Source organism: Plectropomus leopardus, chromosome 2, assembly GCF_026936395.1.
Source record: "Plectropomus leopardus strain MGB_pleo_1.0 chromosome 2, ASM2693639v1, whole genome shotgun sequence".
Lineage (NCBI taxonomy): Eukaryota > Metazoa > Chordata > Actinopteri > Perciformes > Serranidae > Plectropomus > Plectropomus leopardus.
The window spans coordinates 13229094-13256460 of record NC_142177.1 but is presented as its reverse complement, the minus strand read 5'-3'; the positions used below and the strand labels follow the sequence as shown (position 1 = coordinate 13256460).

The following is a 27367-nucleotide window of genomic DNA, read 5'->3' as shown; positions in this document are numbered from 1 at the left end:
ATCAGCAGTCAGTAAGTCCACATTTCTCATGTCTAAAAACAAGATGTCTGTCTCTGAAACTACAATGATTTCACAAAATTAAAATGATACCGTTTAGGTTACCTACAACAAAAACAAAAATTCTAAAGGTAAACCAAAATTATGACAGACCAAGTCAAACATACATATTATATCAAAAAATGTCTGTCTGTAACCACTTGTCCTCGCTCGGGTCGCGGGGTGGCTGGAGCCAATCCCAGCTGTCATCGGGCAGAAGGCGGTGTACGCCCTGGACAGGTATCAAAAAATGTGAATATATCTATATATAGTATCTCTCTCTCTCTCTCTCTCTCTCTCTCTATATATATATATATATATATATATATATGTTTTAATTTATCAGTTATGTCTTTTATGTTCTGTTATATTTTCATAGCAGACCACTGCTATGAATAACAGACCGTTGCTATGGACACCATTGTGATTCTAGATGTTTAAGATGATACAGACCCTGTCACCAACACTGTCAAGGTTTATTTTGCAATAATGACCTGTTCGCATCATATTTTATTTAATTTGAATGAAATATTTAAATGTATAAAAATATTACAATTAATCTGTAAGTTAATTTGGACACAATAAGACAAAATGATTTTGCTGAGTGTCCCTTAATTTAGATTGAGTAAGTCAAAAGCTTTTTACTATAACAGCTAAATAAAGAGACATTTAGTGGGATAGTGTGGGCAGTAATTTCGAGATCTAAAAGCGCTCTTATAATTGGAACTTAGTGTATCACGATATTCTGGAGACAAATTTTTATTTCCTATGACTTATGAAGAGTACTTTTCATTCTTGTCATTCCTCAACTTTTCACCCATTTTTTTCTTTTCATGGCGGACACACTGTGAGTGAGCTATGCATCAATGCCATTACATTCCTGACATCTGTCAACCTATCTGTTGTCCAAAAGACTGAGCTCTTCTGTGTCATATAATTTGTGACAACAGAATATGAAAAATCCAAAGCTTTCCTCTATAGGTTGGTGCATGTAGGCTACAAAAGAAAATAAATAAATAGACGAGGAAAAAAAAGAAGACAGGTCGCATTAGATCAGAAGGTGAAGTTCTCATATACCAAAGAATTTATCAGTACTGTCTTTCAGTATTTGACAAGTGACCATTTCAAACTTTGAAAAGGATATAACATCTTTAGATTTTATGACATAGCAAATGAAGCAGATTTAAAGTTAAACAGCATATTGTCTGTATCATATTGTGAGTCTTCAGGAATACAAAAATACAGCTCTGACAGAGCAAACCTTACTATTAGTTAGCATGTTTTTAGGGTTGGACAAAAATAGACTAAAGATGTATGCAGAGGCAGAGTTGATCACACCTGTCAGCTTATTTTGAAGAAATGCACTGTAGTGTGTACTCCTCACCCACCAATCCACTGTGACATTTTAGCAATCAAAACACATGAGCACAGGGGTAAAAAAGAAAGTGTGTGATTAAGACAAAGGTTACAGAACACATACTATAATCCCTGCAATGCCGCAGTCTGAACAGGACAGCCTCCTAAACTCCTGGGGCTGCTTGACCCAATTCGGAGCTCCATTTTGTGTGACGGGTGGAAGGCAGGCACACTGGGCACAGCGAGAACAGGGTCGGGCTGTGCATGAGATAGTACACAGCTATATTTATTCAAAAGAGGTTACATCCAGCAACCTCTATCACCAGCTGATCTCTTATGAAGGCCAGAGTGTTCTCTGTGGAGTCTTCAACAAGGGCAGAGTTACTCTGTTTCTGGTGTTACCCACAGATTGAAGTTTGCGTTAAAATCCGTCTTTATTTTATCTTTCCAGATGAGTTATTTTACAGTGTGTATCATAATGTTTTTTATTACTTTTTGGAAAAACAGCTTTTAAACTAGTGCATTCACTTTACAGCTACACACACACACACACACACTCAGAAAACCTGTGAATAAATGGATCTTGAAAACCTGCTGAAGCATGACCACAGGTTCTCGCCAAAACAGTCTCGTGTGCAGCCTCCGCCCCAAATAAACCGCAGCCCTCCTCCTTTCTTTTCCCTCCACCCTTCCTCCGAGGCTACACCTGTTGCATAGGATATGGCATGTTGTTTCAGCTTGCCCCTCCAATGTTAAGCCCTATAGATGAGCTGATATCTCTCAGCACAAGGATGATTCTCCTTCTTGGACATTAAGGCAGAAAACTCGATCAACTGGCTGTATCAAGGTATGTTAACTTTTTAAAAATATTTATTATCTTTCCTTATCATTTTTTTCAAGCTTTAAAAAGTATATCCTCAGGCTTTTGTAAGATAGCAAAGGAAGCAGACTTAAAGAGGTATTGCACACTTAAACGTGTAGCTGTTAAGTAAATTATAGGACCGAACTATAACAGAACTCAATAATGCTGATATTAATATTGAAATTTCTTACCAAATTTATTAAAATCTGCATTTCATAGTTTGAAAATGGCTTTTTGTGGCTTCATGATGTTGCAACAATGTTCAGATTAGTGAGAGCTTTGAATGAGTGGTAATTTAATGTTTCCTCAATAGTTAAGATCAACTAGGAGAAGTATGTTTTGGCCTCCAGGTGTGTGAGGGGACGAAGGGGGGGCTTATGAAACACTCAGCCTCAGGGCTTGTCTGTGCAGATGAAGCTCCCACTTTCCTGTGCTTTGGGTTTTGAGGGAAATGTTAATATTTGATGCACATCTCAGTAGTGAGGTGTTGTTAGAGTCAGTTAGAGTTTTCAAATTTGCAATCAGAAACAGTTTCCATGGGTAGATGCTAAAATGTACCCTGCGAATGACAGTGTTTTGCCAATCACAGCTGCCCTACTGCGCTGTGATTGGCTGTTACCCCCGAACATGACCTCTTTGCTTACTCTAACCATAGCTCCACTACATTTGTCCGACAACTCAGTTAGAGGTTATTTTCTGATAAACTTAAGGATGAAGTGTTCCTATATGCACTGAAAAATTCTCCTACTTTTTAAGCTGAATAAATATTTTAAAAATCATCTTGGATCGACTCCGAAATTCATTGTCACAAAACTGAAAAAAGGGATGTTTTTCTGACACCGTAGTAAGCTGATTTTTTTTAGAGATGTATGATTCTAACAGGACTGTACATTGCTGTTGATTAAACCAGCCAACAGTTTATAAAGGAGTTAAAAATAGCACACTCTTAAACATCTATAACATTAAAATGCAACATATTAATTAATGCAGCAGTAATATTAATCCGACAACATCATACAGAATAGTAAAACACTGACAGGGAGCATTTGACTGCGTAATAAGCAGGGGCTTCACAGTGGTGGGAAAAGTGGGACTGATTAACTGGACTCTGAGGGAAGGAGGCCTGCAAGAAACATAGAATGAAAATTTTGGGTTTTTTTGCAAGTTTTTATTTCTAAGTAAAAAGTGCCATAACTAAATAAAAATTGGCTGGATTAATTGATTGAAAGACTGAAGTCGCTGTAAAAAATGGTGAAAGTTCGTTGGTGCACCCCACAACCCTTGAAGGCGCAAAATGGTTTAGTCTGCCTCCACACTCAATGAGGCTGGATCCAAGAGACTGCTAAAGCTGCGGTCATGTCTTTCTCAAAGAAAAAGGGAAAATGGGATTCCAAAAAGAAAGAAAGAAAAGGGGAAATAAAAAAAGAAATTCAACTTTGTAGAATTAAAAAAAAAGGAACATGACAGAGACTAAGTGTCTAAGACACAGTGAGGAAGGGCAGGGGGGCCCACACAGACTGGTTATGCATGAGGCCCAGAATTAGGTGCTACGTCCCTGATAGTGAGTACTTTTTTTGTTTTTAATACTTAAATATTTTTACTTAAGTAAGTTTTGAATTCACTTGCTTATAGCACCATATTTTCAGCATGGTATTAGTACTTTTACTTAAGTAAATGATTTGAATACTTCTTCCACCACTGTGAAAAAATGCCCTTCAAAGCAAGATATTCCATTAAGAATATTTGGATGTATGAAGTCAATTGCTTTTGCTTAAGATTAAAACAAACATTATTTACAGTCCATACAGTGCAAACTGAAGCATGTTACATCTTCAGTGAATTCAGCTAATATACACTGCAATATTATTTTATAATTGCTGTTTACCTGATCTAGAACTAAGCTTCCCAAGTGTCAAATGTCAGTTCCAGTCATGATTTGGATTATTGCCGAGATATGGTTAATGGAGTTTTAGTTTGTCTTCAGTGGTTGTGTGGGTTGGCTGTGAAACTAATTGGAAAACAGCTTCTAATTGAAAGGCTGCTGCCAAATTGCCACTAAAACAATGCAGTGTGTTTTTCCCGTGGGAAGGCCAATTACAGCAAGATTTTTGGCTCCAGTTAAGAGAAACGTTCTGTAAGAGAAACGCTCTTTCCAAAGCTCGGCTTTGAAGCTCGTCTTCAGCCCAGTTGTCTGTGTGCAGGTTTCACATCTTCTCAGTATCCCGTGGAGGAATCACAGCGAGAAGGTTTTTCTTTTCACTTTTATTTTTTTCCTTTCTTTTTCTGTCTGCATGTCCAGATGTTTTACTTCCTCTACAGAGTAACAGATCTGTGAACATGTTATTCAAAGCTTGAAAATATTGTGTCAGAAATAATAGGGTAGAAAGGTGATACAAGGCCTCGCATTCAGACAGGACACAGAGCTGTTCCTGTTATACGTTTAGACAAAAGACAACTGGACAAAGTAGACTGATGTATTTTTTGGTGGTAAAAGACATTAATTTGATCCCAGTGGTCACATTTCATACCTGTAGGCCTGTCATCCTACATAAAGGCAGTAGTGTTATTGACTTCCCTGTTTTACGTCAAGGAATCCCACCTGTTGGCTACAGACATTGATGTGTATGAGTGTGTGTGTTTTCTTTCTAGACTTGTGGGATGTGTTGAGTCATGGAGACTAAAGGTCACAACCTCTTAATAGTGTCCTGCAGCCTGTTTTGGGGTTCAGCTGCCCCTAGAGATGCCTGGGTGTTTATTTTAGTGCTTCTGTAATGAGCTGAGCTGTCATTAGGCTTTTACAACTTGAGCAACATGACTCATCTATTGAGGATTCATAAAGTGTGAACAGCAGCGGTTTTGTAATTAAGCTTTCACTCCTTTATGCTGCTGAATTATTATGTTTTAAACTCAACAGAGATTTTTTTAAAAACCAAACATGTCATTTCAATGAAAATTGCTGGCTCTTTTATGGTTGTGCACAAGAGTGAAATGTTTTGCTACAGTTTTGAAACTAAACTTTGATCAAAATATTACAGTGCTTTATGGCAGGGGCGGAGCAGGGGTGGGTGGCGGATGGCCTCAGCCCCAAATCTTTTTCCTGAATCTTTTAGAATTATAAAATACCTTTAACTTTGTGTTGTTAAGATCTTTGCCCATGTTGTTTATCCTACCAAATTATTTCATAAAAAGCTCTAATATATTTAAGAAAATATTCTTCTGCTGGCCTAATATTCAGTTCAGAGTTTTGAAGATCATATTAACTGGGAATGTTTGGGTATCCTTGATATGTAATTAGAGAAGCACAGATTATTATGAGATGAATTCAAATATAACAGATTTGTCAGATAAACAATTATGTTATGAACTCCACTGCAGCATAACATAACAACAACAACAGGTTTCAAGATTAATAAAGCTGTTTAAGGTAAATCTCTACCCTTAAAATAGCAACATCACAAAATTTCTTTGCCTCTTTTTAAGTGGCAGGAGTGAAAATGAGTCATCCTAAATATGTGTTGTGTTTTGGAATGATGATGACACTTGGAGAATGATTAGATACAAAATAGGATGTGGGCATACAAGATGATATTTTACCATGTATTTCCAAAACCATGGATATATTTTTAGTCATTCTATTATCTCAAATGGTTTGAAAAATAGTGCATATAGCTGCCGTAAATGCAGCACCATTGTTTGGCGTAAGCATCCCAGGTTTCAGCCTCAAATGTTTTATGAATAGCTCCACATCTAAATACGTAGGCTAGCTATCTTTTTCAAAAATAAGATGAGGTCTAATGACAATAGCAATAAAAAACCCAGATCTAATAATCTGTCATTTGTTAACAACTGTACTTGATTAAATATATTTAGTTACATTCCAGCACTGTTAACACAAAAACATAACTATTTTTCCAACTCTAGTCAAAAGCTTTTTAATAATAGTATTCTGCTACTACCCAATACTTATTACTAACAACTACTGTTATTATTTATATCACAATTCATAAAAGCATTAAAGCAGTGCTTGTTAATTTAAAAAATAAATAAATAAAATCCCAGAGTAGGACCCCCTTGGACCCCACTACTGAAGTCTGGGCAAAGCCTAGGTTTGGGGTGAGAACCGAGTGTTTAAAATGTTTGCCTTCACCCCTGCATTATATTATGAGAAGTTTAACCAATACAAGATAAATCACGACATGCACTGTATTGTGTTTTTTTGCAGTGGCAATATTAAACCTGGCTTTTCTATTATTAGTTTTCTTTTTCATTTCCAGCTGATGCTCAGTCACATTTCCCAGATAAAAGCCTTTAATGTTTCCTAGAAAGAAAAGTCTTACAATCCTAATCAAACACAGAAACAGAGTGACAGGTGTGTCAGTAAACCCCTCAAAAAACAGGAACATGCACGCACAGTTGTTTGTGTGTTCTTTTTTTTCTTTTCTTGGCAAGATTGTAAAAGGAACTATGTCATGACAGCTAAACATTCATTTACACTTACTACCAGCATTGAAATCGAATGCTAGGAATTAAAGAATAAAAGAATTCAGTGAGTTGATGGTTTTTGTGCCTTGACCACCTGCTGATTGTTCTTGACATTTTTAGAATTGAACTTTTAATCATTATGTGAAAAGGTTAAACCCATGCAGCATAATGTGTTTGTTGACTGCAAAGTCTTCAAGCTTTTTAGCATGAGTAGCAATGTGTGTCCTGTTAAGAGCACATCCTTTGTATAGGTGTGTGTGTGTGTGTGTATGTGCGCATGTGTGTGCACACACACGTAGGTAAACATGTATTTAAAGGCTTAGCTCGTTGCTACTAACATCCTTGTCAGCTCAATCGCTTAAACAGCTGCACACTTAGGTAGCCACACACACTCCTTCTCTGTCACATATACAATTGCCTTTTGCACAAAATGCTCCAGACACACACCATGTTGGACGACTTGTGTATATCCCTTTTTTTTGCAACAAACCAGCTGTCTCTTTACACTAAGATGATTAAGAAAGTTGGAGCGAATCCAAAGAGCCAAACCAGGAGATTCTTTCTTTAAAGACAAAACCTTGAAGTATGCTTGTGTGTGTGTGTGTGTGTGTGTGTGTGTGTGTGAACCCTGCATTACACAGCTCTGCCAGATGTTTTCTGGTCTTAGGATAATAATGCCTTACAAGGAGGCAGGTGAGGAGAGGGTCATAATGCTCGTAAGTCCACATGCCATCTGGATCAATTTATCCTGCCAGTGGAAATGACTGCCTTCACCTGGCAACAGGGAGGAAGCACTTATCTTGTTTGGCCCAGGCTCGTTTCAGTGGATCATCTTGTCCTTTTTAGGAAAGGCTGCTCCTGCACTTGAACTACACGTCCAAGTCTTTCTCATTTCAGATGCTTTGAAGTCAAGAGATGATATGTAGGTGCTTATGCAGCCCTCCTTTTCTGTGGCCTTGTTGAGAGGCAGAGACTTCTAAAATTACAGTCACAACACAATTGTGACAGTTGATGAAACATGACACCTAGTGGACAAGCATCTACACTGCAGGTTCAGAGAAGGAAGTCCATACAAGGCAGGGACGCAGGCTCAACCGTGAGTGTATATGCTCATTTATACAGTATAGGTGAATTATTTCACCATATTCTATATTGAAAATCTAGCTTTAATGTGTATTAGTAATATTTTTTTCCCTGTCCCACTTAAGGGACTGTAAGAAAATCATTAGGGTGGTGAGGGGGGCTGGACTTTGTTTCATTTTGTAAGAAAAAAACAAAACTAGAAATACTGCCTTATGGTTGTATGCCTCCGCGCACCAGTCAAGTTGCAGTTACAGCTTACATCCATGTTTGTGAAAAGATGGATGCTTCACACACGTCTTCCCCCTGGCAGCACAGACAATCTTTACAATAAGCACAGCTTCAAGGCGGACGTCAAAAATTAGTGTCACCAATTCAGTATCTGACCAAATGCCTCCTCTTCTGTTCCTGAGATAAGATGCTGACTAATGGACGTGTTTTTGCAGAACAATAAGATGTCACAGGGACGTTGACCTTTGGCCTTTTGACTATAAAACATCATCACTTCATCATTTTATCATACAGACATTTATTTAGTTATGATTACTTAATTCTTGGGTTATGGCCAAAAACATGTATGCAAGAATAACCTTTACCTATGACCATCAAATTGTAATCTGTTCATTTTTGAGTCAAAGTGGATATTTGTACCAAATTTGAGGGAACTCCCTCAAGACCCTCTTGAGATATTGCATAAAACAGACGAAAGGTCACAGTGACCTTTGACCACCAAATTCTGATCAGTTCATTGTTAAGTCCAAGTGGACGCTTGTGTCGAATTCGAAGACATTCTCTAAAGGTGTTCCTGAGACATCACGTTCACGAGAAAAAGACAGATGCAAGGTCACAATGACCTTTACCCTTGACCAGTTCTCTGTTGAGTCCAGGAAGACATTTGTGCCAAATTTTAGGGAACTCCCTCAACACCTTCTTGAGATATTACATTGAAGAATGAGACGGATATATAACCACGGCTATCACGGTCACCCTCCCTAAAACATGTCTTTCAAATGCAACTATTTATGTTACTTTCAGCTAATTAAAATATACATTTAGAAAACAAAAACTACATTATAATTCTCCTACAAACAAAAGTCAGACTACCCTACTTCCAGCCAAAAGAAAATTTCAATGCCTTCTGACTACCTCCCCATATAATTACAGTCCCTTACCATTAAATTGCAAATAAATCTTGCTGTTGTTGTGCATTGGGTTGGCCCTGTAGACTGTCAACCCACCGCTGTGTGGTGTGGCTTTATGGTTAGCCAAAACATCTGCGTCACCCACAACCACAACCCAAAGAAAGCAAGCAATGCAGGCCCAGCTAGGACGAAGCGCAACCAAATGCAACTACTGTAAACAAAGTTTTACGTAAGCAGACGCGCCTACACAAAATAGAAATAGTATCAAAGAAGACAAGAGGAAGGGGGGAAAAAAGGGAAGAATGTGATTATCTGTAATGATTTTATAGTGTTTTAGAGCACAAAGAGAGCAGAGATGACAAGGAAGAGAATGAAAAACAGGGTGGAGTGATGATGCACATGTATTCGTTTTTTACGCTTGGTGTCTCAGTGAAGCATCATCAGCTTTGTCCACTTCAGTTCCAGTTACCAAGTGATAAATCAGACAGATTAGCTCCAGTCAGAGGGAGCCACCTCCCAACAGCTGCTTCTGGACTGCTTACTGTAAAAAACAAAAAAAATGCAAGAGGGAGGAAGGAGAGGAGGGTGAGAAGAGCAGGGACAAAAGAGCAAAAGCCAGCTGGGATAGGAATTAAGCAGAGTGAGAGGGAAAAAAGAGTCGAGAGTGGCAGGAGGAATTAATGCAAGAAGACAAGACATGTTTAAGGGAAAAGGGAGAAGAAAAGAAAAACGCTGACACAGAGGAGCGCTGAGAGATCCGTGTCAGGGAAGGTAAAGCAGTTAGAGGCGGTCAGAGAGAAATGATCTCATGAGACAGATGATGAGACAGATACCGGAAAAGAGAGGGGGAATAGAAGGGTGGGGATAGACGACAGATCTGATTTACTGACTCAGGGGTATTTTAATAAAGCCCACATATTACTGTGTTATTGTCTCAGGCTTTCCTGACAAAATTAACACTCCTGTTTACTCGCATGCCAGGCTCTGAATCACACTGTAAATCTAGTGATATTTGGCCCTTTGCTCTCCGCTTCATCTCAAAAGAGGCCTTCTCAAATAAAGCTTTTTGCTGTCTCATGCTGGACGGTTTCCTCTGTTTGTTAGTGGATCTAGTGAGAACCAAACAATCTCTACATAATTGCTCTTGACTGGTCATGTGTTATAGGGGGAGGATAGGAGAAGCATGAAGATATCTCCAGACTGCTCTTTTCCCACACACACACACCTGTTGTCCTCCGTTTCACCTGAAACAACATTGTCTGTGTGTGAAGCGGTCTATCTGTGACTCAGCGGCGTGTTTGGGTCTCCCTGTTTCCCATGGCCTGGCAGCAGGCGTTGTTTTCAGATACCACTCTCCCAAAACACCACTGTGTCGACAGCTTTGCTTACACAAGTGAGCAGAGTTGAGGGGGAATCATTAAATACTGTCTTGGTGTCTTCACGAGTGTGGCTAATGACTACTTCAGTTGGGTGACTTCCTTAAAAAGCTCGACTCTATCGGTGTGAAAAAACCTCCATGTTGCTGAATTATTTTTAGCCAACCAAAGACAATTATAAAATGGCAAGGTTGGTCAGTCTATTGGTGCAACACATTGGTCCAGCATGAAATGTATTCACAAATGGACAAACAGACATTCATGTTTTCTAGAAGATAGAATCTTAGCTACTACATTTAGGCACAAAATTTCCCATTTTTTGGCCTCATTAAGCTGCTTGTTTAATGTAAATGAATAATTTACAATTAATCCTGTTAAATGCAGCCATGCAGACTCAGATTAATGTAAAAGACTGGCTAAGATAACAGCAATAATAATTATGTTAATAATGTTTTGCTTTAAAACATAATGTTTTCAAGTAGGTGTGTTACTTCTTCCGACCATGAATGTGGGGTTTTCTTTTGGGTATGCATCCCTACTCCAGAATGAATGGTGAGTTGGTCTGTGTACAACACATCCGTGACAATGCACAACTGACTGTAAACATGCAAGGGGCCTTGTGTCACAAACTGCAGTGAAATCCCCAATCAAGGCCGAGATATATATTCTGCTTTATACGTGCCCAAAGAATGCTCCTAAAACCTGGATAATAACAACATGTCTCATGTGTCTTAATAAGAAAATGCTACATTCGGAATAAGGCCTAATTCAGAACATCCAGACAGAAAATTGTGTTTAGCTACATGCCACTTATCAAAATTGGAATATTATCATATTCAGAATTTAAGTGGTTGTAAACCTAGTCAATGAGTTGGGTGTTGCCTTGACTTCCTCTAGTGCCACAATATGTCAAAATGTCTCCTTATGTATGAATACTTGACAATATTTCCAAAAAAAGCTCAGCCTCAGTTTTACTTTTAGATTAATGCTGACAAACTGAACTTTAAAATGTTACACAAACATGATAACAGTCACCCTGTTACCATGTTAGTATGTTATGCATACAGTTAGCATATTGCCATGCTATTCAATAGCTGTTAACATGTGCACATGCTATTGCAATGCGTGTTAGCATGCTATTTAAACATTTAGCTCAAACAGTAGTCAAATACAGCTGACGCTGACAAACTGCAGCACATAATGCATTCTGGTCTCGTTCAGATCTCACCTTCATGGTTGTTGTTGTAGAGGAATTTTAGGAATTTTGTATCTGGTTTCACTAAACAACAACAACAACAAACCACACCACAAACATAACAACACACCAGAAGAAGCTAATTCAGGCCACTTAAATCATTTAATGGCAAAGCTAGCATCATCTGCCCACTGAGGAGCTCCACCAACAACTGCATAGGTCTACCTTCAAGGTTTTCACTGATCCTGCACCGGCTGACTTCGACCAATCTATGTAAACTTGCATCATAAGTGGTTCTTCTTGTGCTGAGAAGAAAGATGCTAAAAAAAAGTCAAAGCGGCATTTAACAAACTGTGATTGCTCCTAGTTGTTCTGGTGTAGACACATGAAGAAAGGGGGCCCATGAAAAAGTTCCTAGTGTGATCCTCCTTGTGTGAATGAAGCAATAGACTGATGAATCTGAGTCAAGTAAAACAACCTGGAGCTGGGCCTGAGAAGATGAATCTGAAAAGTACTAACATGTTTGCCTCACTGGTGATAAAACCTAAGAAAACTTCATTTTTCAGCCATCTACTGTAGCTTTTCTTGTATGTTATGAACACTGTTTCCTCACGGGGTCGCTAGCGAGACTCCAGACTGTCAGTCACGTTTTATTCTGTGTAACTTGTGTGAACACAGGGAAACATTCTGAGTCAAACTCTCAAGCTTCCCACATTCTTGTGCCTCAGCTTGCAGCCGCTTTTTTTCCTCCAACTTGTCTGCTGTAGTGAATGTAACACCTGCTTCCTACACTGGACCAGCACCCAGCAGTGGCCAGCTGAGGTTAAAGCCTCTCAGCACTGTGGCTCTCAGGAAAACACATCAGGACGGAGACAGACCAACCAAAACATGTGGAACTGCTCAGTAGGTCCACCACGAAAGTTTCACATATGAAAATAATCAATATAGCACCTAAATGCTTCTTTTATCCTGTTTAAGCTTACAAATATTCCACAGAGATGGAAAACGCTTTCATTTTATTTTACAAAACCATCTCTGGAGAAACAATTTCTCTTTCGAAGTTCATTGTACCATCCTCAATTACTACACTGCAAACTGACGTGATATCATTAAACCACAAACACTTCAAATACATTTACCCTTGAACGTCCACTCAAAGCCAGCAGAAAGAATATGGAATAGATATGCTTTTGTTCTTTCCAGCTATAGCAAAGATGTTTCCAGTTTGGGAAGTCTTTAATGCATCATTCCTCTCCTGCAGAGCATGCATGGATCATTATTCCCAGCATTTGCTTTACTAAGCTCTCACACACAGATAGATTCAGGCTACATCCTAGATTGCAGCTGAGTGGGATTCACTGGCAAAGCGCACTATTTTGTTTTTTTTTTTTGAAGGGATTGAAATTATTGTGGATTTGCTATAAACAGGATATAATAACATGAGGACAGTATCACCTAGGACGTGGAGAGCATGAGGAGCTGCTGCACCAAAGCCCACTGAAAGGACAGTTTGCTCTTTTTTTGCTATAAGTCGTTAAATTACGCCAGCTATTTTTTTTTTCTAATATGAATAAGTTGCTATTTTAAAAAATAATTTTATTTTTGTTTGCTATTTTTGAATATCTTTTGTATGAGTCAATTGTCTTTTTTTAGTATTTTGTTAGAAGTAAGATACCTTTGAAAATTCAGACTAGGTATACACTGACAAAAGAATGTGTTCGTATCCTGGCGAGATGTTCTTGTTGAATAAAACCTATTGGAAGGACAGTTTGCTCTTTTTTTTGCAATCATTTTGTAAATTACACCAGTCATAACTTTCTAGAATGAATGAGAAGCAATTTTTAAAAGTAATTCCATTATCATCTGCTAATTTTGAACATCTTTTGTAAGAAACAAAATACCTTTGAAAAAATCAGAGTGGCTACACTGACAAAAGAATGTGTTTGTATCCCGGCGAGACCTTCTCGTATTAAGATGTGATGTCTCATTATAAAATCTCAGCGGGAGCAAAGCTGTTAAAGTGGGACAGATGGAAAGCAATTTAAAGAGTTGGAAGCGTCTCTGTCCTGTCTTTTATTAGCCCTAAAAATGGAGCGTGATATGTAGAACTCGATAGATTTACAATTACAAGGGAAGCGAACATTTGGGAACACTTAATGTCACGATGTATCACTCGTCGCCACCTGAATGAACAATGAAAGACGAGCAAACACATGCACGGAGCCCCTCTGACTCTGCTGGAATGTCCTTCAATGCACATCTTTTCTCCACGAGGCCCTTATTTTTCTCTTTTGCCGCACAGAAGTGACACGCTACTCAAAACAAGCCTTAAATCCTCTTTTGAAAGACCTCACACAAAAACACATCTGTGGTGTAGACAGATATCGACTGACTGGGAAGAGCTGTATCCCTTTTGTTTGTTGAAAGAACTACCAAATATCTAAATCACAAGCTCGGCCCCTAATCTTGACAGGCCGGGGTCAGGCAGGAAATGATGTCAGAGTCACAGCAGCAGATCTCCAGATGCTGATAAGGTCGCTGTCCCTGGGAATGTGACACAAGGGAGAGACAGATAACTTCTTTGTCTTCTCCTTCCCACTTTCATCTTGTCCCATCAAGATGTGAGTGATTACAGCTGAGAGCTATTCAGACATTTGTCACTGAGACAGTGCACCTCATAGTAATGTCACCAAGACATGCTGGACGTGTTTGAGTCTAAGAGGGGGATATGAATTATCAATGCTGAGATTGCTCTTCTCCCCTTGTGTTAAATCAAAACAACCCGTACACATGAAGTTAATGAGTATAGACTTGGAGAGCAAAGCGGGTCAGGTAATTGATCCAAGAAGTGATGCAGGGGGTCAATTGCCAAGAGGAGAGTTTGTGTTTTCCCATCCGTTAATGGCAATATACTCACTGTGAGTCATGCTTTATAAACAGTCGAGACCGTGGGCTGCTGTGTCTAAGTGTGTATGGGAGGTTATGAGGGGGCGAGTGCTGGTTTGAAGTAAATCACTGAAGGGGTCCTGAACACTCGCCTTCGGGGTCTCCCACTCACTAGAAAGGAATTAGACATGGAGGGAGGAAGGGAAAACAGGGCGCACAGGGTTCATCCTGCTGTGTTTGCGTGCAAGTGTGTGTGAATGCATGTGTTAATGTCCGTACTTATGAAATTGCACGACATGTGCATGTTTATACGGTTGCTTAATGAACCCGTGTGGGTGTGTGCTCCAAAACTTCCTGGCGTTAGCGGTATCTCCGGAACTCTCGCACTCTATCTCTGTGTACATTTCTTCGTCTAGTTTTGTCTGGTTCTCTCTCTGTGTACCTATGTGTGTTTATGTCTGAGTGCCCTATCAAATCTCCCCATGCACTGACTCAGAGAGCACAGAGCAGCCCCCCTCTACCCGCTCCGCCATCTCTCTGTTGGCTTAGATGGACGCCCATCTGGTTTTCATGAAAGAAGGATCAAAACTGAGTGTCAGCCGGCTGTGGCCCACTTTTATCCTCCCTGCCCTGAGATTCACCGTCACGTTTCTGCTGGTGAGACAGCCTAGACTGATATGGACCTTGACAATGAGTGAAACAAAAACAAAAGTAGATTCCCCCTTTTTCTCATAAATCAGCTGGAGTCACAGATAGAACCGATACATAGGCCGGCACGAAAGTATTGGCTGAGTTAAGCTTATCTATGCTATCTAGTTTTGCCGAATATATTGGTGGATTAGTGACAATAAATTCCCAAAGATATGTCTGAGGTCACTTAGAAACAGCATTACATAGTTTGTTCTTCTGTGAAATGGCCTGCTTAGAGGTATATATTTGGGTCATCATACAAATTTAAGGGAAGCTTTTAGAAAATGTGTATGCATGTTATGTGTTTATGTTGAAAAACATATATTGGCCGATAGGTTATTCACCGATTTTTTAAATTAAAGCTGCTCAAACAGTGTTTTTATATGAATTAAATGACTGCTTATAATGTAACAGGTGTTGCTTGTTTGACAACAAACTCATTGACTGTTCACTGCCTTTTAGTGTCTTTATGCTCATTGTTTTGGTCGGCACTCTTTAGTATAAATTCTAGAGGGAGCCTGTTCGGCACCCTCTCGGGAAAAGCACTGGTAAACCAATTTGCACGCTGCCTACCTTGTACTAAATGGCAAAAAGATAATAGCTACTAGCAGGTGAACAGAAGCAGAGTAAAGACAGTTGGTGGAGACCAATTACAGAGCTAAAAGGAGAGTGAATGTTACACTTATATTCACCTGGTGGCTGGAAACACACCTACAATGATACTAATATTGCTCAATATCTCTTGGGTTTGTAAAAAAGCAACTTTTTGCAAATATGTTTCCATATACTTGATGAGGTTAAAATATATGTGAAATGTTAACAGCTTGTTTTCTGGTTGCAAAAAATTAGTCATTGCACACCTTCAATGTTTTTTTTAATGACTTTTAAAGCATATCCATGACTCAGAGACTTAAGCTGTCTGCACATGGTTCTTAACATGGTGGTGGCTGAGCCAGTGGCTAGCAGCTAATGGTGCTAACAGTGCTGACAACAACAACAACAACAGTGCTGACAGAGGTAACTGTGTTAACGTGGGGGGACATGGAGGATGTGTGCTAACCTTCCATTACAACACCGTGGGTTGGGATTGCATTTAGCTAGCCATGTGGCCAGACTGTGTACCACAACAAAGAACAGCGAGGCTCAGATTACCACACACAGAAAGGTAGTGTGATTTTATTTTCTGCTCAGGACACCATACTCCACTATATCTTGTCAAAGCAAAAAGCAGTTTGCTGCTATATTAAGGCTCTGATTTTTCATTCAGCTCTCTTAAATATTCATGCTGGCACTGGTCTATTATCCAGCAACTGTTAACCATGGAGGAGACTGATTATTGTTTAATTAGTATGACCTAGCACATCTGGTTGAACTCCTTCAACAAGCTCTTGCTGTTTGACAAGGGTTTTTTTTATGAAGGCAGTATAATAAATTACAATCTATTGGGAAGTTGGATAAGATATTCTTGTGGAATGTCAAAGACACAAGTTGTGGTCATTTTTTAAAAGAGTACCAAGGAGATAAAGAAAGAATGATTGAGAAGTAAAGAATCAAACAGAAAAGGATAAACTGGGAAGAGAATACTGTAGTGTACCTCAACTCAAGAACGTCACCTACATATTTCTGTGGTTCAGGGTGAGAGACAAATTAGCGAGGCTTTCTTTCTGCAAAAGAAAAACATGTGAGGAATGCTCAGGAGACGGCAATTCCTCCAGAGCAAGAAACCACAGATACGGAGGGAATTAGAGAGAGACGGGCAGAGGCTTATGTTTCATATTTCCAGCTGAAACTTCACCTGCTGAATAATGAGGCACTTTTGATTAAAAGAAATATAGTCTGTGCCTTTTTCCTTGTGATGAAAATATTTATGGACTCTCGTGTAATTTCTGGAATTTGAACGAAGAAACAGACAGAGGCTTGAGGCCACGTGTGAGCTGCTCCACTCACACTCATTCTCAGACAGAAATAAACCATCACCTGTCAATCTTTTTTTTTCCCACAAGGAATGCCTCGGTGATGAACCTCACTTCTTGCAGCAGGAGGTCTTGGATTTCTTTACATCCTACAAATGCAGATGTAAAATGTAATCCAGAGGGTATAACCCCTACATTCCTTCAGCCTAATGTGGAGGTATAGCAGCTTTCTTCACATGCCTGCTGTTTGGCTCGGACCTCTGCAGGGAAGCCCCCTCTGCTGTCTCTCCCTTTGATATGAGTCAAAGACTGGGCAGTCTGCCGGAAGACAATTGCTGGAGAAAGGAAATGAGAAAGCCCGGAGCAGACAGTGGAAGTCTACGAGGGCCAGGAGAGAGAAGAAAGACTGACTTAGCCTTTTAAAAGCTCCCAGTGATTAAAATAGAAAGAAAGGGGCCTCAAACGAGGGGCTGGATTTCTGCAGCTCTCTGTGCCGGACCAAAGGACTGTGTATGCATGTGTGTGTTAACATACATGGATAAAGGAATATTTCAATTCTTATATTACATACAGTAACACATACAATCAGTGAGTGTCCTTGTGCAGACTGGGCATGCCTTTGTGTATCCATTTGTGGCATATTGTGTCTGTGGGTGTGCTCGGGTATGTGATAAAGCCTGCGAGAGAGAGCGAAGAAAGTCTGAAAAGCCTCGAGGGGGATTTCCTCTGAAAGGGAAAGCTTTTCTCCTCCCCCTCTCTTACTCCCTCCTTCCCTCTCTCTCTCCCTCTCTCTCTCTCTCTCTCTCTCTCTCTGTCCCCCAAACACTCAGAGTAGCCAGAGAAGCCAAAGAGAAGTGAAGGATCAACAGGCAGCCTGAACATTCGCTGCTCTCTGTTGCTACAAACTTAAGACTTGTGCAAAGCCTGTAAAGAATGGGAAAGACTTGTGTAACTTTTTGGCCAAGACAACTCACTGTCATGTGGATGTACTTCAGTCGACTTCTTTCGTTGATGCTCTAAACATGGCAAGTCTTTCAGCACAGAGCCAAGGGAGGCTGTCTGGAGAGGATTATCAGGGACAAAAATGAGAAAACATTCTGCCTTATAGAGGAGACACATCTGCAAAGATGGTAAAGTAACATCACAGTTGCAAAAGTTTTACTGCTGGCTTTAATTCTTGTCCTTTGTTACCCTCTGGTTTTAGAGTTGAAGTGCTCCACTGACCCAGTAACTGAGAGTGTGTGCCTCTGGTTTGGACAAGTGACTTTGTTTCTCTCTGTGGCTTTGCCAGTCATGTGTGACTGAAGTTTCGGAAACCTGACATGTTTTAACTAATGCATTTACATGCTTTTAGCAGCCTTTTTTCAGTTGCATGATACTGAGCAAAGTATTGATTCACATTCTTTGTTCCCTTTTTATGAAACCTCATCTGTGTGACATTCAATGGCAGCACAAAGCTAAAGTAACCGCACTCTTCAAACCTTTTTTGTTATTCCCGAGCACAGTTAGAGGGACTGTTTAACATCAACAACCCACAGCATCTCGAGCTTTTCTAAGTGCGTGCATGCTGACAAAAAGAGAGTGAAAGAGAGAAGCACATTGTCTTTTGTTTTGCATCTTTAAGTCCTTTGATTGGGACTTAATTGATGCAGATGGCACACATACTTCAGTGAGTAGAGAGGGCTTTTGCAGTAGAAATAACTTCTGCTTTGCATGCGCACATAATGGAATTGTCCACTTCAGTGTTTGGCACTTTAAAAGGTTCAAACTACAGGGCTTTTTATGAGTTGAGAGTCTAATCCCGGTCACAACAGAAACTAATTAATGACAAAGAGCAAGCCACAAGATGGGAACATGTTTGATGATGGGTTTGTGGGAGGATGTGGCATCTTTGAACTTGTATTTAATGGTTGGTGTTGCTGCTGCAAAAACTGTCAAATAAATGTATATAAAGAATCAGGGTTGGATGCAGATCATAGTGTTGCATATTTAGCTTGCACTTTCCAAAAATTCAGCATTCTGTTTATTCAATGTGCCTCTCTTCTTTATATGGAAATCAGTCAGACCCCTAACATCTGTCCCAGCGTGCCAGATAAATGATAGCTTTAAAGAGAGCAGGAAGGAAGGATGTTTAAAGGAGTCCAGACTTGGCCACCACTGTACTTTGCCCTCCCCTCACATGCACTGCAGCACTTATTTGAGCAGCTTTTACAGCCTTAACTGTTTGTTTTACTTATTGTATGACTGATGTTGTCTTCCGTGACCACCCTCCAACTTCCAGTCATGAGCCTGCAGATTCTAAATTATTAGATTACTGCACCATGCATGACTAGGAGCGTCAATCTTGGGTAAACACTCAGCAATACAACATAACCCAGAGCCGTGGCTTACCGGTGTGGACTGTATTTGCTTTACAGGAGTTACTGTGTGAGAAGGACAGCCAAGAGTCATTCATTCACCAGCAAGGTCAAGCAGTTTCATCTCAAGGCCTTACAGCAGCATGTTTCATTCATTGCACAGTAAACACGGTGATAGTACTTGCTGTGTGTCTGTTGCAGAATTCAAAGTGTATTCAAAGTGAATGCAAATCAAAGCCTGTTCTCAGGTTTCTGATTAACTCGTATTTTGCCAAAATGTTTGTAGTTTGAGCTGAGCAGGTTTTTCTGTGATATATAGTGTTAAAAATGCCAACTGTCATTGGCAAAAGGATACTTTAGAAGAACAAGTGAAGGACGACAGATTTAGCTCTTACAAGGCAAACTTGTATTTCAGATTTTGTTTTTTTTTTGTTAGTCATAACAAGATGACTGCACGAACATTTAAACATGCTTTACTTGGCTTTGGGGCAAACAGGTGCCACTTAAACATCGAGCTGACACATTGCAATATTAGCATTCATTTTGTGTTCGTGTCCATCTGATGAATCTTGTTCTGGCTTCTTTTGCTTTCCGCTAATTCCTGAGAAAAAAAAATCTCAGGCTCTTAAACTGCTAAATGCATCATGTTCACCAGCAAGTCGCTAATTTAGCCTGTCTGCTGTTTGGTGCTGGGCAGGTATAGAGTGCAGTGGGCTTATATATATAAATATATATGTATATATATATTTCATTTAGGAATGAACTGTTCCTTTAACACCTTTTGCACAAAAGGTCATCTGACCCATTGTTAATATATATAGATATATATATTTATGACTGCAGCTTCAGCTTTTTTGATAACAGCAACAGTCACAGACTCCCACAGAATATCACATAACTGCTCAATATCATCAGTCAGATATGCTCATCAGTCACAGTGTTTTTCTCAACCACTCAGCTCAGAGATTGCATGCACATACCTTAATCTATTAACTGTAGAAAACACTGTGGACACGCTGAGAGCATCCAGATTCAGACTGGCTGACAGTATACTGGCCCAGCTGTAAAGGGTCACAGCTGTGTGTCTCTCTCTTTAACAGCAATGAGACAGCCAGTCATCAGTAGCTTCCTCCTCTGACTGTAACAAGTCCTCAAGTCTTTACAATACTATCGTCTGTGCTCCTTTTGGCAGATGAATTCCTGCCGCTGCTTCACTTGCTGTGATTTTGCCAAAGTTCAACAAAGGCAGACTGGGAAAATCTAAACTATAAAGCAATGTGATTTATAGAGAAAATATGTATAATTGCAGACATCTGCTCCGAGAAGCTGTTTGAGCCGAATTATTTCTATTCTGCTTCAATCAGCAAGTTGAGTTTGTGAGAGTTTTCGTGGAGCTGTGAGACGCATTTTCAGTGTGTTTATTATCCCTGCATCAAAAAAGTGGGTCAAACTCAACAGAGGTTCTGCAGTGAGTGTTTAGAGGGAAAATATCGGCTCAGCTATAGGGCTTTCTGTGAGTTTTCAGCAAGCATTGTCTGCAGTGTTTCAGTTACAGCAACATTGTCATTTCCTCCCGAGACTGTGTTTGAAAGTTGTTGTGGCTCCGCTGTTCGCTTTTTTGGGAAGATAACAGTTGTATTATAGCTGGTTCAGTGATCACCACACCTCAGTCTCAAGTCACAAGAATCACAGTTTGCTTGTTTAAATTCAAAACCAGCTGAACGACAATCAGATCTTGAGGGCAAATCTGAGGTGACACCCTGTGTGACGAGGCAACAAAGGGATAAATCTCACACTTTGTATGCCATGTAGAGCTGCTCTGTTTAGCTCTGTTTGGAGCTGTGCACTTGTTTGGACTTACAGAAAACTTTGCAAAGCTCCAGAATGAAGAGCAGCAGATGTCAGTGTTTAGTACACTCCTTGTAAACACACTCACATGCCGACCAACTAACAAATCCCCTGTGCTACAGCCTAATGGATTTCATAGGGCCTTCCTTTACTTGTATTATTTGTCTTTCCTGATTTCTAGGCCATTTTAACATTGTGAGGTGAGCTATGGGAGCCATCAAAGTGTGTTACTGTCTCAAAAAACAAATCGTTTTGAATTTTGTTTCCTGATAGTTTGCCAGGATGTAAGCTTTGGGATATAAGCTGTGATCCAGGAGAATTTGTTTTGTCATGTAAAATGGGAGCGGTTCATTGTGAATCAGTCATGGAGACATTCCAGAAAAATGTGAATTTTTCAATTGTTACACGCCTGTATTTGTTTTTAAGTGTACATCGGGCGTTTTTTAATCTTGTGGGGAAGCCTTGCGCATTTTTTAAATTTTGTATTCACACCCTGCTGCACCTCCTTGCCAATCACCTCATCAGGCATTGAGAAACTACTGTATACACCTGTCTGATCCTGTGGTTCCACTTAAAAATATGCTCACCTGGCATGACAGGATAAGAGATAATCAGTCTTTTGTAAAGTGTATCCAAAACAGTAGTAAATGCAGGCTTTGTTTCAGAACAAGTTTTTTAAATGATACATTTCGCAACATGTGGTTGCCATGAAAGGCGGCTGTGAGTCAGCATTTTAAAAATGACAGCACAGATTAATGTCGGATTCAGACACTTGGTTGATTGTTCAGTCAGACAGTAAGAGACAGATATCTGCAGCAGTGTTGTTCCAAGTTAAACGGCAGAATATTACAAGTTCATTGTTCATTATTTACAGATTCAGGGCGGATTAATGATTCACTTGTGTAATCAAATCTCAGCTCACCGTCATCCTGCACAAACTGGCTGGTTTTAAATTCTTGGATCTTGTGTGATATAACAAAACAGAAGGTCAAACCAGAAACCTGACACACTATTAAAGGGGCCTCTTCACTTTACAAACATAGTTTGAGCTCCTACAAACTATAAAGTGAATGAATATCAGGAACGCCGCCAGATTAAAAGTCTGATAGCGAACACACACTGTGTTTGCTCCTGGCAGCAGTGACTAAGAAATGATGTAGAGGTTTGTGTCGTCGGAGCCTCTTTTACTGGTTAAAAGGATTTAAGATGGCTTAGCTGAATAGAGTGCCCCTCTGCTGAGTTTACAAGAGTGGATCATACACAAAGACAGCACTGTCTCTGCGCCAAACAGGAGATACTAAAGGTTTAAGAGGGAAAAAAGTGGAAGAGGGAAAAAACTGAGATAACATGGGAACATGTTTTTGATTATGATATGACTAATGCTGCATTCACATGGATTCAGGCAGATGGGAGACAGACAAGAGTTTTTGCACGCAACAGGAAAAACAAACAAACAAATGTATTTTAAGAATGGAATAGAAAATCTTAAAGGTACACTATGTAAGATTTCCCCCCAAAATGTATAGAATTATACAAACATAATCCCTCTCAATCATCATTTATGACAAACTAGAAGTGTGTGGCAGTGTTTTTATCTGCAGCAATCCTTCCCTCTGCCTGCATTTTCTGAGGAGGAAGCAACAAAAATCACAGATTCCTGCAGTAAAAAATACTAATATAGTGAGGTGAAAGGCCAAGTGGACAAAGTTATGGTTGACTTTCACATTCTTTATGGCCATACTGTTAATAATCATTATCTGATTATAGTATATCTGTAAATAATTTTTTTGTGTATTGTTTAATTTAATAAAATCATTAGCTTTCAATAGCTGTCCTTTCCTTTAACTGATAAAAGGGACAGTCTATAAAAAATCAGGTCAATAATACCAGCATATTAACATAAGTGGTATAAACACTTAAAAGCAGACATTAGAAGACATTTATATTAAAAAAAACCCAAACAGGAGTACATACACAATTATAAAAATGTTTAGTCAGAGGAAAAAAGTTAGAAAATCTTATTACTTATATTTTTGTCTAATAACCTGATTTAAAACAAAAATGCAGTTGCAGAAGAAAACATGAAAAATCAGGTAGAGATTTTAAAAAAATCTGTTTGTCAATAAAAGATTTAGCTTAAAAAATTATGAAAGAATCTGAATGATCACAGTAACATAATATCCTTATCCAGACTGCCGATGTTTTGTCCACTTGGAAGAGAGATAGGTAACGTGGTTGTAGATTTTGCCACAGAGTTAAAATATTTTAACTTTGGATGGCAATGCTGTCTACCGTCAGCCTGATGTTATTCTCTGTCAGCCTCACCTCAGTTTACTGCCCTGCTGTCATCCACTAAAATAATATCCAGTTTGCTGTTTACTGTCTGCCTGAATCCATGTACACGCAGCATAAGACTAGAATCTTGATTATGTTTGCAACAAGGCTCAGTATCTACCCACGTTTAGGTTTTAGTGTAAAACCAGGTATAGTCATTAATTAGCCGTGAATTATGCTCTCTTTTCCACATGTTATTACTTCTTAATATTTCTTGTGGAGTCATACACCATTAGTTTTCTGTGCCGGTGCTGTGATTGGCTAATGTTACGGCTGAGTTGTGTTATCTGAGACACTCGGACACGTCTGCATGTCTGTACATGCAGAAGTCAGGCAGTCTTCTGGATTAACTGGCAGGTCTCGACTCAACTGTCACATCTGCTTATGTTTTGGGTTCAGCCTGGAGGTGCAGTGACAGTCCGTTTCTTATGAGGATTTCAAGCAAATGTGATGACCAGTCAAGACAGAGTCATCAACAGATCCTTTCAGCGTGTCACATCAGGAGCTGCGTCCATTTAGCTGAAGTTAATCTTCTTTAAAATCAAATTTTGTCAGCTTACCTACTCTAATCTTTTGAGCCATTGTGGCTGAAAACACGGATACACATTGTGCGTAACATACCTCGACAGCTTGTTTATACCGTGGCTCAAAACTGGGTCCTGATTGTCTTTGGCCAAAGCCCAAGGCAATATGGAGGAAACCTGTAATTATCTGCTTAATAGTCATCACTGCAAAAACTCCCAGGGGGCCTGGATGGTGGACCAGACAAAGACAGATGCCTTTTGTCCACAGTAGCATGCCAGTTGAGGTCAAACAATGAGCTTTGTTAGCGACTGAAGCTATTTCTAGAGTTTAATCACTGGCTGCAGTGGACAATACTGGGCAGCGAGGGAATCCCCCTTGTGCTGAGTGTGGAGAGGAGGAGGCCGTGGAATGTAGTCGTCAGCTGGACATCAATCAAAACCCTCTGTCTCTGTAGGCCAGGATAAAGGTTCAGGATTTAAACATGATTGAACACTCCTTGCTGGCTAAACGTGGGAGTAAAAATACTTTGGAAAAAGAAGTAGTAACTTTGTTTCTGTCAAGGAAACGTGAGCAAGATGCTGGGCAGCAATATATAATGAAAGACTGTGTTATCATAAGGATGAAGGGAAGTGATTGTGTCTGAGTGCTCAAGCGGGACTGAATAAATTGCTGTTAACCAGGAGTTTTTGTTGCGGGAGGATCTGTTAAAAACACAAAAGGAAAAGGCTGTGGTGCAGACAAAATAGCAGGGTGACAAAAAGTTTAAAAGGACATTGCAAATGTACTGCACACTTCAAATAGGTGAATAGGTCCAGTGAATCAGCTCTCCCCAAATCTGCTTTACTCATATTAACACATGCCTGTGCTCTCTCTCTCTCTCTCAGCTAATTATTCAGAAGCCGGCTGCATGCAGTTTGGTTTTCTAGCAATGGATGTCTACAAAGTCGAAACTATGATGCTATGGGTGTGTTCATCAAAAGGGAGCCTGCATGAAAAGAAACTACGTCTCAGAACTTCAGTTGTATTCTTGGCATTTATACAGGGTATGCACTGGCATCACTTTTCCACTCAGTGTACAACCTATTAACCAAACTACTCCTCTGTTGCTGTATTAAGACAGCTGTGATACCAGCAGCAAACAAACAAATACCTTCAAAAAGCAGAACGAGACAAATCTAACGCCTAAAACCTATATACAGCTTTTTTTTTACATTTTCCTCTACATTTTGGACTCTTCCCCACACACAGACAAAGAGTTCTAGCACACTAAAATGAAGATTTAAAAAAAGAAAAATTAAAAAAACCTTCTAAGGTGCACATTTTACATAACTTTGTTTAATGTTTTGATAAAAAGTGCACACGGATGAGTGTGCATATAAAACAGAGTGTTTGGGAAACGATGACATTATCTCCTCAATTAGCCCAGCACATGCCCATTGTGGCTTACTGTAACTGGCATATGCAAGAAACAATGGCACGCTACTGGTTTGGAAATTTTTTTTTTTTTTTTAAGTGCTTTTTGGTCTAATGGCTGTTTTACACATAAACTTAGTATTGTTGTACCACTTAGCAGACAAATGCAAAGGCAGAGCTTTGCATCTGTTGTTTAAAGTCCGCCAGTGAAGGCAGTTTTGCATTATACCCTGTCAAATCAGCAGATAGTGAGAGACTTTTCAACGTGGGATTGTTGTTTAAAGAGAAAGAAAAGAAAACTTAAGCACTCGTAGAGCATCAATCGTATATTTGAGTGAGGGCCTTCATCCTCATATCAAAGTAGAATCAACGATGATGAGATCTCCGGTTACTGATTTGAATAATTCTGGACACATTACTACTTTTGTCGTGAGGGGACACTGCTGGAGACTGCTGAGGACAGCTAAAGACAGTGTTAGTTTTTGTATTCTATTGCTGAAAGAGATATTTAGTACAACAAAGGTTATGTGGACAGAAATATTTTTAAAAACACAGGGGGAAAATATCAGTTTTCACTAATAACCAATAATATCTCTGTAGACGGGGCCTAATTCATGAGAACTAGAGAAAATGAAGTTTGAAATGAGTTTTCCTCATATGTTATTTATGGGGGCAGCAGTAGCACAGTCCTTGGGGACTTGGCTTGGGAACCAGAGGGTCGTGGTTCAAATCCCTGTACAGACCAAGTATGGAGTGTGGATTGGTAGCTGGAAAGGTGCCAGTTTGCCTTCTGAGCACTGCTGAGGTGTTATTAAGCAAGGCACTGAACCCCCAATGCTTAGTGCATATTTGCATGTAGCCCCCTCGCTCTGACATCTCTCTATTAATGCATGTGTAAGGGTTTGTGTGTATTTCAGGCCTGTGTGTGTAATGTGTAAAAATAACAACAAAGGGAAAAAACAAAAATGAATTTCCCCTCTGGGATCAATAAAGTATGTTTTCTTCTTCTAGAGAAGAGTTTTCCATTCGTTCTAATGCTCTTTTTCAGATTCAAAATTGCTTGCATATTATGTGCAAGTACTAATTACTTTAAACATGGCTGTACCTGACTCACAATTATGCCAGTTGAATCTGATTTGGCTGTTCAATATGAATATTAGAAATTCATTTCTAATATTTAGTTTTCCATACAAAGTTGTGAAGTCTGAACAGGGTCTGTTGGACGTTCATTGTGCCATTCACGTAATGTAGATAACAAGCTAACAGTGCTAATGACAGGTTCTAAATGTGCATTAACATTAACATTTTTTGCTGCCACTAGATATCAAACAAAAGCCAGAGACTGTGTTGTATTAACCTGCTGTGAGCTGTAAAGTCACCACTTCTTCACCTTACAGTGCGGTCTCTGTCTCCCTCAATGTCCACAGCTGCAAAGAATTGCTTGAAAATCAGAAGCGCTCACTCCTCAGCAAAGTCTGGGGACCAAAACATCCCCTGAAGTGCAGTGCACAGCACAATATGTGACAAAAAAGTCCTGAAAAATCACCGCTTAACTTGAACAATCTCAGTCGACTGACAGTCTTCGACTGATGATCTGAGTCTCTTTCAACACGGAGCCCTAGTTTTAACAAGTTAAGTTTCCAATTATTATGATTATGATTAAATTTATGTTTTCAGCTATCACACCATTAGCATCTTCTCAGTCAGGACACAATTTAGCTTTGTCTCCAAAAAAATTCCTGCTGAACCTTTCACAGTCCAGGCCTGTTTGGCATGTTGTCTGGCAGTCTGTCAGATGTAATGAGATACAGAAGTGCTCACAACACCAGCAGCTTACCCTCAGTTCATTTGGCTGGCTGGCCTGTCTGAACT

The 27367-nt window shown here is 39.6% G+C and overlaps 2 protein-coding genes across 2 annotated transcripts in view; one reads left to right on the top strand and one right to left on the bottom strand.

Moving 5' to 3' along the window:
- The window catches only part of dlgap4b (discs, large (Drosophila) homolog-associated protein 4b), a 187022-nt gene that overhangs the window by 156118 nt on the left and 3537 nt on the right, over nucleotides 1–27367 (bottom strand). The gene's annotated exons all lie outside the window — the stretch shown is intronic.
- Nucleotides 17844–27367, top strand: part of quob (quattro b) — a 34368-nt gene continuing 24844 nt past the window's right edge. The window contains exon 1 of the mRNA XM_042501439.2: nucleotides 17844–18148. Within this exon, the coding sequence (XP_042357373.2) occupies nucleotides 18146–18148 (3 nt within the window). The 5' untranslated portion in view covers nucleotides 17844–18145. The remainder of the gene's footprint in view (nucleotides 18149–27367) is intronic.